Consider the following 13,036-nt stretch of genomic DNA (forward strand, 5'->3'; position numbering starts at 1 on the left):
AACTATGTTACTCTCACTCGTCTTCAGAACAATGTTGAGATATTCCTACATTTTATTGTATGACAACTCTAAAATGATTGCTGTATTGATTTTACCTGTTTACTATAAACCTCAATAAAAATTTAAAAAAACAAACTATAATGCCCTCTATTTTGAGGGCATTTGGGGCACTTTTAGAAAATTAACCAGAGACTGGATCTTTGGTTAATTTTCAGTGCGCTAATTGCTAATTATCGCGCGCTAGCAAACGGAAAAATTTGCCCGTATGCTAGCACGTGATAATTTAGCGCTCCATTTGTAATCTAGCCCTTAGTGTTTAATGTCCTTTTAACTTTAAAAAATAAATAAAAATGCATGGTCTTACCTCTCCTACAATGTGTTTTCCATTGATAAATGCTTCAAAGCCACATACAGCTGCTGTGCTATCCAAAGGAAAAACATATTTGGCCTCAATAGGGAATATGCTATTATTTTTATAGGTTTGAAAAACCACAACCTAAAAAAGGAGATGAAAATATTACAGATTATTACCATATATGCAAAATAAAAGTGACTTAAAGGGACAGTCTAGTCCAAAATAAACTTTCATGATTCAGATAGGGCATGTCATTTTAAACAATTTTCGAATACTTTTATCACCAATTTTGCTTTGTTCTCTTGGTATTCTTAGTTGAAAGCTTAACCTAGGAGGTTCATATGCTAATTTCTTAGACCTTGAAGGCCACCTCTTTTCGGAATGCATTTTAACAGTTTTTCACCACTAGAGGGTGTTAGTTCACGTTTTTCATATAGATAACACTGTGCTCATGCACGTGAAGTTATCTGGGAGCAGGCACTGATTGGCTAAACTGCAAGTATGTCAAAAGAACTGAAATAAAGGGGCAGTTTGCAGAGGCTTAGATACAAGATAATCACAGAGGTTAAAAGTATATTAATATAACTGTGTTGATGCAAAACTGAGGAATGGGTAATAAAGGAATTATCTATCTTTTAAAACAATAACAATTCTGGTGTAGACTGTCCCTTTAAATATCATGCCATTTTGAAAACCATACCTGAGATATAAAATCCATTACTCGCGCTTTCACATGAATCCCCTCCAAGGGAATCTGTTTGCCGTGGACACCTTGAAGACCCCCCTTTATTATTTTTTCTGGGGGAAGATTTTCTGACATAGGCTCTGTTATGGAAACATTTTTTTTATTGAATTACTTCCTTATATGTAATATGCTATGGAGTTTTTCAGAAAGACTGAATGCATGTGTTTATAAAACAATGACTACATAATATGTGTATATTATGTATTATATTATGTACTACTGTGCAAAAGTTTCAGTGTGAATTTTTTTTGTAAAGTTTCCTTGACCAACCACTGCATCTACGGTCCTCACAGTACATTGTGTCTTGTCTTTCTGTGCTTGCCATGGTGTACAACGTTTTACATTAAACGGTCTTCAGCAATCTCACCTTGTTATCAGAATTTGTCTGTTCCTCACTCAGTTGTATTCCTGCTACACAGATCTTTCTATTTCAGTTAATGATTTTGTTTCAATATACATATTTAGCACCTATTTGGTATAATTTTAACTTTGTACCTGACTATATGGCTACAAAATCTCTGACTTTGCACAAGTGTACCTAGAAGAGTGGATGCAGTTTTTAAGTCAAAGGGTGCTTTGTACATGTGCTTTTTACCCATTGCATCTGGTGAATACGTTTCTTGACAGCCTTTACATCTCACACACAGGGTTTTTGTTACTATCCAATTTTATACTTATATGCTATAGACATAAACTAAACACATATAAGGAAGATTAAATAAAGATTATCCATTCAGGGAACCTTTTGTTTTCCATTTGGATACTCATTGTGTGTCAGGAAAATACTATAACTAAAACGTCTTTCCGCCATTATTAACTATGACACATATATGGGATTGTAAATGACTTTTTGTTTGTCTCTTCCCGATCAATAAAGGAATTTAATATCTGTCATTGTATATGTTTTATGTTATATTGGGTCTTTGACTGTTTGTCATTGTATTCCGTTCTTACTATAATCATATCACGATACCAAGCCATCATCAGACTTGTTTGCCAGTGCCTGAGCTAACTCAATCCCAAAATGCCAGAAAAGATTTCAGATTCAGTATTGAATTCTATATTTTACATTTACCCCCCTCCAAAATAAATGAAGTTGAGCATAAGCTTGGCAATTACTCACAACTGGCTGAAGCAGAATAATTTATCTCATTCTCAACTTGGTTTATAAACTCTCTCTATACCTACCGTAGGTAGTTAATAAATTAAATCAAAAGTAACTTTCTCACCATCTGCTTGCAGTAAGTCTTTTCCAACATCCTCCTCTATTTGCTCATCCTCAATAGCATAACCTTGAGGTTCAAAGTTCACTTGATCCTCATTGGTACAAAACTGGACGACATATTTCAATTTAACTTGATTTTTATTGTATACTACAAATTCATCATCCTGTGAAAAATTCACAACATGGAATTAGTCTGGAGATCAGAGTATTTGGCCATTTAAAAAGTTAATCATGTATTTAGATGACTGGAAATACTACAAAAGATAAAAACATTTACATACATCCCTTCACTCACATTTACTTTTTTTTTCTTTTTCATGCAGTTAGCCTTTCATCCCCTCTTTCCCCATTGCCTACGCAACCCATTGTCCAGTGCTGCTTGTGTTCTTGTTTGTCCCTTATGCCTCTATTCCTTTTGACCATTTCTGTTTGTATGTCTGCTGGCTTCTCACTTTGGATGATGTATCCTGTTACCCACTATTGTCTGTATTTCTGATGGACTCTATTGTCTGTGTATCCTACTGGCTACATGTGCCTTAGTTCTTATTGACCACTGCTGCTCATTTTCTTGTTGACCACTACTACTAGTGTTTCCATTGGCCATTGCTGACTGTATCCTGCTGATTACTATTACCAGTGTTCTAAAGGACAGTTGAGTCTGTCTTTATCAACAAGGTTATCTGACATCAAAATCTATGTTTCTATTACTATTACTGCTGGCCACTACAACTTGGAAACCTGGTGACACCATTATATACATGTTCCTGCTGAATAGTGTTGTGTGACCACTGGACTGCTGGTCTCTAAATCCCATGTTACCTACTGGCCTTTACTGCTGAGTACCTGCAAACCTACTTCCACTAACTTACTCCGCCCTGCTGGCTGTATCAGCCTTTAAGACTTACCGACTATTGTTTATTGATTACCAGTATCTTTGGTATTTTTGACTGGGGACTTGCTACCAGGTTGGAACACACATATCTCTTAGGTCCTAACCTCAGTAGTTCTTGAAATTAGATTAGCAACAATACAGTACCATTACCAAACTACTTCCAGAACGGTTTCTTATAAATGGAAAGCATCATTGATACATATACTTTAAGTTTTTAAAATAATCTCAAGTAAGCTTTCCTATCTGAGCTTTTATGTCAGCAATCTACAGAAACCCTTGGGCACAGCTGTTTCTGTTGCAGTGAATAAAGACTGCTAAAGCAAAACTGGATTATATTTTTAAGTGTCTCTTATTACTTAAATAAATTGAAAAGGAGAACCTTGGGTCTAAAACATTCTCTATGGAGAAGAAGCCATTTAGCCCAAGCATAACCTTGAACTTCATCCAAACCTGCAGTAATCACCAAATGTAACAGGGAATGCTAACTGGTATACAAATAATTCAACACAAGAAAATATCAGCAACAACTTAATGAAAGGTAACCTTTAAAGCAGGGCTATCAAGCTTAAAGGGATACTGAACCCACATTTTTTCTTTAATCCTTTGAGTACTAAGCACTTTCCCACCTGGGTGCTAAGCATTTTTAAGTTTTTTTTCATTTTTGTAAAACATTTTTTTTTAACTTTTTAAAAAAAATATTAAGATCCCCAAGACTTACACTGTTGGAAAGGTTAGGCGATTGCCTTTCCAACGGTGGGTCTTGGGGGTCTGTAGCTGCTTAGATGCCTGAGATACAGGCTTCTAAGCAGCATGCCCCCTACTCCTATACTTAACATTGTTAAGTATAAATAAAGTTGTGCTGTGACATCATCACGTCATTGCGCGTGACTATCGCGCATAACGTGAAGCCCCGGCGATGCCTGTCACTATGCAGGCCCGATCGCCAAGGTAGGAGAGTGCTAGCGACGGCTCTGAGCCGTCGTTAGCACCAGAGTGGGAAACTCTGCGATGGCTCAGAGCCGTCGTTAGCACTCAAGGGGTTAATGATTCAGATAAAACATGCAATTTTAAGCAACTTTCTAATTTACTCCTATTCCTACTAACTCCATGTTATCTTTGTATCTTTATTTGAAAAAGCAGGAATGTAAGCTTACGAGCTGGAACATTTTTGGTTCAGCACCCTAGATAGTGATTGCTGATTGATAGCTAAATATGGGCCGGCTCGTAAGCTTACATTTCTGCTTTTTCAAATAAAGATAGCAAGAGAATGAAGAAAAATTGATAATAAGAGTAAAATAGAAAGTTTCTTAAAATTGCATGCTCTATCTGAACCATGAAAGAAAAAATTTGGGTTCAGTGTCCCGTTAATGAAACTGGGGGCCACTGACGAAGTGTTCTCTCGTGGGAGTCTACACTGGACAATGCATGAATGTCTTTATAGTTATCTAGTGAGCGCCTGAATAGAACATCAACTAGTTACACCTCTTAGAACCCTAAAAAAAAATTATGAGCACCAATTAATGATTTAGCTGACAAACAAGGGAGGGCCAGATGAAACTATCTTGAAGGCCGCTTATGGCTCTGCAGTTTATACTTGAAACCACTGCTTTAAAGCCAAATCATATTTAAAATTTGATGTACGTAAATGATCACTCAAAATATTTTCCTTTACAATTGTACAACTGCTAAAATAAATATGTAAAGATTTGTGAAACCTCAGTGAGCTGTAATAAAATACATTTCAAAAATGTCTATTAGTAATGGAGTTTTTTCCCACTGTGGAGTATAAAGCTTGGCAACATATAACTAACCTTAAAGTCTGAAATGTCTCCTACCACTTGCCGAACACCATGCACACTATGATATCCATTGGGTGCTTCAGTTATAGAAAAGTCTCTTTTGTATAATTTTTTTGAAGTTCCAAGAGCTACATCACAGACAGCTAAGAGTCGTGCACCGTTGTTTTCACTGGGCTCTGTATACTTAACACTTGTGCTGTAAGAAAAGAAAATCAAGATATATAGATTACACACACACACACACATATATTTATATAAAATAGCTCTTTTGTAGTCTAGAATTACAGGTGATAAACATTTGTTTATTTGTATCAAATTCTGGGTAAAGCTGTGTAGTCACTGTCTAGCTGCATGCATATAATTTGAGGTGTGAAGGGTCTTTATATGAAGTGATTTTTTTTGTTCATGTTTGACTCTAAACGTTGTCATCAATAAACATTTTTTTACTTTAAATACCAACTTCTTGTTAGAGTTAATGTAAATATCAGCTTGGCATGTATGAACCTTTGGTGTGCTGTTTTGGGAGTGCTTGATATCTAGCACCTGAATTTTTTTTTACTTTAAACTTGTAATATGAGCGCACAGAATATTATGTATGAATTTCACTCAAAAGCAATTTATGATAGAAATATTGCGCAAAATATCACTCAACTTGTAATCTAGACCTATATATTCATTTCTCATATAAAACACACACACATATATTGTTACTCTAAAATGTGACAGTGCAAGCTATTAGTGTATCTGTGACATTTGAAATACTTGCACAAAATATATATATATATATACATACACACACTAGGCGATAAGCCTGCCCAGAGGGCAGTCTATGTTTAAAAAAAATACAAACCCCCAAGCTAAAGTTACTAAAAATAAAACAAGTTAAATTACAGAAAAAAATAAAGCTATCCAAAATAAAAAATTTAAACCTAAAACTAATATCCCTAAAAAAAAAAATATCCCCCCAATAATAAAAACACCCCCTAATCTAATAATAAACTACCAACCTTTAAAAGGGCCTTTTGGAGGGCATTGCCCTAAGTTAAATAGCTATTTTACTTAAAAAACAAACAAACAATTACCCCCTAACAGTAACCCCCACCCACCCAACCAACCCCCCAAAAAGAAAATGTATGTTTACCTGATAAATGTATTTCTTTTTTGACACGATGAGTCCACGGATCGTCTTAATTACTAATGGGATATTCACCTCCTGGTCAGCAGGAGGCGGCAAAGAGCACCACAGCAAAGCTGTTAAATAGCTCCTCCCTTCCCTCCCACTCCAGTCATTCGACCGAAGTTAAGGAAAGAAAGGAAAAACCAAGGTGCAGAGGTGTCTGAAGCTTATAATAACCAACAACCTGTCTTACAAGAACAGGGTGGGCTGTGGACTCATTGTGTCAAAAAATAAATAAATTTATCAGGTAAGCATACATTTTCTTTTCTTTTTTATGACACGATGAGTCCATGGATCATCTTAATTACTAATGAGATTCAATACCCAAGCTAGAGTACACAGATGATACAGGAGGGACAAGACAGGGAACCTAAACGGAAGGCACCACTGCTTGAAGAACCTTTCTCCCAAAAGCGGCCTCAGACGAGGTAAAAGTGTCAAATTTGTAGAATTTTGAAAAAGTGTGAAGAGAGGACCAAGTTGCAGCCTTGCAAATCTGTTCCACAGAAGCTTCATGTTTGAATGCCCCTGAGGAAGCAACAGCTCTCGTAGAATGAGCCGTAGCTCTCTCAGGAGGCTGCTGTCCAGCAGTCTCATATGCAAAACATATGATACTCTTCAGCCAAAAAGAAAGAAGTTGCCGTAACTTTCTGTCCCTTATGTCTTCCTGAGAAAATCACAAACAAGGAAGACGACTGACGAAAGTCCTTAGTCGCCTGAAGGTAAAACTTTAAAGCACAGACCACGTCCAAATTGTGCAGAAGTCGTTCCTTCTGAGAAGAAGGATTAGGACACAAGGAAAGAACAACAATCTCCTGATTAATGTTCCAATTAGAAACAACCTTAGGAAGGAATCCTAATTTAGTACGTAAAACTACCTTATCTGAATGGAAAATAAGATAAGGAGACTCATACTGCAATGCCGAGAGCTCTGACACTCTCCGAGCGGAAGAAATAGCAACAAGAAATAAAACTTTTCAAGATAACACCTTTATATCTAAAGAATGCATGGACTCAAACGGAGCCCCTTGAAGAACTTTGAGAACTAAATTAAGACTCCCTGGAGGAGAAACTGGTTTGAATACAGGCCTGATCCTGACTAAGGTCTGACAAAATGATTGTACATCTGGGATATCCGCCAGAAGATAAGGCCGAGATTTGACCTTTTAGGGAACTTGTCGATGATCCCTTCTCCAAACCCTCTTGGAGAAAAGACAAAATTCTAGGATTCCTAACTCTACTCCCTGAGTAGCCCTTAGATTCGCACCAATAGAGATATTTACACCAAATCTTATGGTAAATTTTTCTAATTACAGGTTTACGAGCCTGAATCATGGTCTCTATGATCGAGTCAGAAAACCCCCTCTTGGATAAAATTAAGCGTTTAATCTCCAAGGAGTCAGCTTCAGAAAAACTAGATTTGGGTGAAGAAAAGGGACCATGAATTATAAGGTCCTTCCTCAATGGAAGTCTCCAAGGTGGCAGAGATGCCATCTCCACCAGATCTGCATACCAAATCCTGTGAGGCCAGGCCGGTGCTATGAGGATCACCGATGCCCTCTCTTGTTTGATTCAAGCAATTACCAGAGGAAGAAGAGCAAATGGAGGAAATAGGTATGCTAGACTGAAGGTCCAAGAAGCCGCCAGAGCATCTATCAGCTCCGCCTGGGGGTCCCTGGACCTTGACCCGTATCTCGGGAGCTTGGCATTCTGTCTCCAATTCCGGCTGACTCCACTTGAGAATCAGGTTGGCGAACACTTCCGGATGGAGTTCCCACTCCCCCGGATGAAAGGTCTGCCAGTTCAAGAAATCCGTCTCCCATTTGTCCACCCCTGGGATATGGATCGCCGACAGACAGCAAGAGTGGGCTTCTGCCCACTGGATTATTTTGGTTACCTCGGTCATCGCTAAGGAACTCCTCGTTCCTCCCTGATGATTGATGTAAGCCACTGAAGTTATTTTGTCCGACTGGAACCTGATAAACCGGACCGAGGCTAACTGGTGCCAGACCAGAAGAGCATTGAAGAGAATCCCTTGTCTCCAGCTCCAGTAGTATTCAAGGAGACAAATCCGTATAATCTCCGTTCCACTGCCTGAGCATGCTTAACTGCAGAGGGTCTGAGGTGGAACCGAGCAAATGGGATGATGTCCATTGCCGCCACCATTAGCCCGACTACTTCCATGCACTGAGCCACTGATGGACGAGGAGTGGACTGAAGGACTTGGCAAGTATCGATAATCTTTGATTTCCTGACTTCTGTCAGAAAGATCTTCATTAATAGAGAATCTATTATGGTTCCCAAGAAAGTTACCCTTGTACTTGGGATAAGAGAACACCATTGTAAATTTACCTTCCACCTGTGAGAACGTAGGAAAGATAGCACCATGTTCGTGTGAGATTCTGTTTGATGGAAGGATGGTGCCTGGACTAGTATGTCATCCAGATAGGGCGCCACTGCAATGCCCCGTGAACAAAGCACTGCTAACAGTGATCCCAGAACTTTTGTGAAAATTCTGGGAGCAGTGGCAAGACCAAAAGGAAGAGCCACAAACTGAAAGTGCTTGTCCAGAAAGGCGAACCTTAGGAACTTGTGATGATTCTTGTGAATGGGAACATGCAAGTACGCATCCTTTAAGTCCACTGTTGTCATAAATTGACCCTCTTGTATCAAAGGAAGAATGGAACAAATAGTTTCCATCTTGAAGGGCGGTACTCTGAGAAATTTGTTTAGACTCTTGAGGTCTAAAATGGGTCTGAAGGTTCCCTCTTTTTTGGAACCACGAATAGATTGGAGTAAAACCCCTGACCCTGTTCCTGAATTGGAACGGGAACAATCACTCCCAGGCCTGAGAGGTCTTCTACACAGTGTAAGAACGCCTCTCTTTTTGTCTGGTCTGCAGATAATCTTGAAAGCAGAAACCTGGCTCTGGGAGGAAAACTTTTGAACTCCAATTTACTTGAAGGGAAGCGTCTGTAATAAAGGAATTAGCTAATTTAAGAGCTTTTATCCTATCCTGGATCTCATCCAAAGAGGTCTCAGTTCTGATAGCATCAGACAGTGCGTCGAACCAATATGCCGCTGCACTAGTGACAGGAGCAATGCACATAGCTGGCTGCCATTGCAGACCCTGGTGTACATACATCTTTTTGAGTAGCCCCTCTAACTTCTTGTCCATAGGATCTTTGAAGGCACAACTATCCTCTATGGGAATAGTAGTTCTCTTAGCTAGAGTGGAAATAGCCCCTTCCACCTTGGGCACTGTTTGCCAAGCCTCCTTGATAGTGTCGGCTATGGGAAACATCTTTTTAAAAATAGGAGATGGAGAAAAAGGAATACTTGTCTCTCCCATTCCTTAGCAATGATCTCAGAAGCTCGGTCAGGGACCGGAAACACGTCTGTTGAGGAAGGAAGCTCGAAATATTTGTTCAGCTTACTGGATATTTTACCACCACCGTGGAGTCACTGTTGTCTAAAGTAGCTAAAACCTCCTAAAGTAATAGACAGAGGTGCTCTAGCTTAAATCTAAAAGATACAACCTCAGTATCAGCGAGAGGAATTACACTTTTAGAGTCTGAAATTTCCCCTTCAGATGCTACCACAGTATCCTCCCTCCTCAGGCTTCTTAGAGGAGGTCTCCGAACTGCAACGATTGCATCAGAAACCTCGCTTACTGAATGTCTTATCTTCCTCTTACACTTTCCCTGCAACATAGGGAAAGCAGATAGTGCATCAGAAATTGTAGAAGACATGAGAGATGCGATGTCCCTTAAGGTAACTCCAGCGGGAACTACAGAGGAGGTGCAAGGCACTGCTTGTGAGGGCGGTAAAACTTGAAGCGCTTAATGAGAAAGTTGCGGCATATATTGTACTTCATCATTAGATTCCTGGACAACATCCACTTTAGAAGAAGTTGGCTCAGAATTTTTTTTTTTTTTTTAATTAGAACTTGAAGTCCTTTCAATACCTGAGGGACAGAAAGGTATTGGTGGTTCCACAACGGCATTAAAACACAAAAAGCAAGGAACATTTTGCAAAGTCCATTGATCCATACTGGTTCACACTTGGTAAATTTTAAAATAAAAACCTTAAAAATTAATAAAAAAATGTAATCTCAAAAAATGTTACTGTTTCTTTAAATTCAAACCGTAACGGGTACATTTTCAAATAAAAACCATAAAAATTAATAAAAAAATTGAATCTCAAAAAACGTTACTGTTTCTTTAAATTCAAACTATTTTACTGCGTTCTGTGTAAACTAGCAATAAACACCAAAATGAAATGACAGTTACACCTCAACACCTCAGCGACACTGCTGAGGCGCCTACCTCACTGGCCAAGAGATGAATAACTTCCCTCTACGCAGCAGACGATCCGGTATACTGCCAGAAGAAAATTTGTCATGGTCCTAGGAACGCATGTCAAGTGCGGAACATGCGCTCCTAGACAGGCATAGACTAATCCTATTCAATATGTCCCCCAGACTGAGGCGCATAGAAGTGGCGCGCAGAATAGACAGATCCACCTATCGTGGGTGTAGCCCAAAGTAAAACCTTCTCCCATTATTATCCATTATCCATTATTAAAGCGCTATAACCAGCCCCAGTGCCTGTGAATAAATCTGTCTACAGTCCTCTCCAGCCTAAGAGAGTTTATAATAATTAATTAAGTGCCCCATCTGTCTTGAGCTCTTTATAATATGTGCAAGGTAATTCAAATGTGCTCACTTTCTTCTGAGTTGTCCTGCTCCCAGAAAAATAAAAGTAGCATTTACCTCATCTTACTGCCTGACAGCAAGGCAGTTCACAGGTTTGAGAGGTCCTCTTCCTCACATCGACCTGCAGAGAAATCAAAGACTGAGTCATATCCCTCAGACTATAGGAATTAGGGCAGTATTAAATATGGGAGGCGCAGTCAGAATTATGTCCCACAAGTTCCCATTACTCTAAAGCCACCAATGCTCTACTGAAGAGACTGATATGGACTATGGCCACACCCCAGGACAAAGCAGCACAATCTTGTACTACTTTAAAAATAATAAACTCTTGATTGAAGAATCTAATCTAACACCTCACATTACCACTTCCTATCACTAACATAGGCAAAGAGAATGACTGGAGTGGGAGGGAAGGGAGGAGCTATTTAACAGCTTTGATGTGGTGCTCTTTGCAGCCTCCTGCTGACCAGGAGGTGAATATCCCATTAGTAATTAAGATGATCAGTGGACTCATCGTGTCATAAAAAATAAATAAAAAACCTAAGCTATCCATTGCCCCCAAAGGGGCATTGGTATGGGAATTGCCCATTTAGTTCTTTTACTGCCCTTAAAAGAGTAAAATCATCTCTTTTACAGCCCAATAAATCCCTTAAAAATAAAAAATAAATCCTAAGACTAAGCCCCAAATAGGTACTCACCGTTCCTGAAGTCCGGCGGTGAAGGTCTTCTTCCAAGCAGCTCCACCATCTTCTATCTTCACGCGGAGCGGAGGTGCAGAGCGGTCTTCCCCGATGCGCAGATCCGGAGCGGTGGTCTTCAGCGGCGGCAATCCTCAGTGTCGTGGAGGCTCCTCTTCATCTGATCTCCGACATACACTGAAAATTGAATGCAAGGTACCGCATTCAATTTGGGGTAACTTGCATTCCTATTGGCTGTTCAAATCAGCCAATAGGATTAGAGCTACTGAAATCCTATTGGCTGTTCCAATCAGCCAAAAAGATTTCAGTAGTTTTCATCCTATTGGCTGATTTCAAAATTTCAGCATATAGGACTGCAAGGTACTCCAATAAATATGGGGTACCTTGCATTCAATCTTCAGTGTGTGACGGACAATCCCATGAAGAGGAGCCTCCATGCAGCTGAGGACAGCTGCAGCTGAGACCTGCCGCTGAGGATCTGTGCATTGGGGAAGCCAGCTCTGCACCTCTGCTCTGCGCCGCCTTCACTCCGGATGAAGAAAGAAGATGGAGCTGCCTGGAAGAAGACCTTCTCCGCCGGACTTCAGGAACGGTGAGTACCTATTTGGGGCTTAGTTTTAGGATTTTTTTTTTTTTAAGATTAGGGATTTAATGGTCCGTAAAAGAGCTGATTGCCCTTTTAAGGGCAATGCCCATACAAATGCCCCTTTAGGGGCAATGAGTAGTTTAATTTTTTTTAATGTTAGTGTTTTTTTATTTTGGGGGGTTTGGTGGGTGGGAGGATTTTACTGTTAGGGGGGACTTAGTATTTTTTAAATGTAAAAGAGCTGTTTAACTTAGGGCAATGCCCTACAAAATGCCCTTTTAAGGGCTATTGGTAGTTTAGTTTAGATTAGGGGGTGTTTTTATTTTGGGGGGGCTTTTTTATTTTCATAGGGATTAGGTTTAATTTTTTTTTATTTTTGATAATTTTGTTTATTTTTTTATAATTTAGTGTTAGGTTTTTATTTAAGTGTAACTTAGTATTGGGATTAATTTAAGGGGTGTTAGGTTAGGGGGCTTAGTAATTAAATAAGTTATTTGTGTTGTGGGGCGTTGGCGGTTTAGGAGTTAATAGGTTAATTAGGTTTATTGCGATGTGGGGGTTTGGCGGTTTAGGGGTTAATAGGTTAATTAGATTTATTGCAATGTGGGGGGTTGGCGGTTTAGGGGTTCATTTTTATTTATGTTATTTGCGGATTTTGGATTAATTACTTTATTATTTTGCGATGTTGGCGGTTTCAGTGTTTGTTAATACTTTGTGCGGGAGGTTACTTTTTTTGTTATACTTTGTGCAGGCGGTTAGTTTTTTTTTTATTTCTTGCGGCCGGTTACATGTTTTTTCGTTGTTTCGTGCGGGCGGTTGTGTGTTTTTTTTTTGTGTGTTTT

General features: G+C 39.2%; 1 protein-coding gene across 2 annotated transcripts in view; it reads right to left on the bottom strand.

Annotated features, from left to right (window-relative positions):
- Positions 1-13,036, bottom strand: part of PARP4 (poly(ADP-ribose) polymerase family member 4) — a 516,705-nt gene that overhangs the window by 373,938 nt on the left and 129,731 nt on the right. For both annotated transcript variants that reach the window (XM_053708536.1, XM_053708535.1), the window contains exons 13-16: positions 5,029-5,212; positions 2,330-2,489; positions 1,056-1,180; positions 365-496 (exon numbers count right to left, since the gene is read on the bottom strand). In XM_053708536.1, coding sequence (XP_053564511.1) covers positions 365-496; positions 1,056-1,180; positions 2,330-2,489; positions 5,029-5,212 — 601 coding nt within the window. The remainder of the gene's footprint in view (positions 1-364; positions 497-1,055; positions 1,181-2,329; positions 2,490-5,028; positions 5,213-13,036) is intronic.

This window comes from Bombina bombina, chromosome 3 (genome assembly GCF_027579735.1).
Source record: "Bombina bombina isolate aBomBom1 chromosome 3, aBomBom1.pri, whole genome shotgun sequence".
Classification (NCBI taxonomy): domain Eukaryota; kingdom Metazoa; phylum Chordata; class Amphibia; order Anura; family Bombinatoridae; genus Bombina; species Bombina bombina.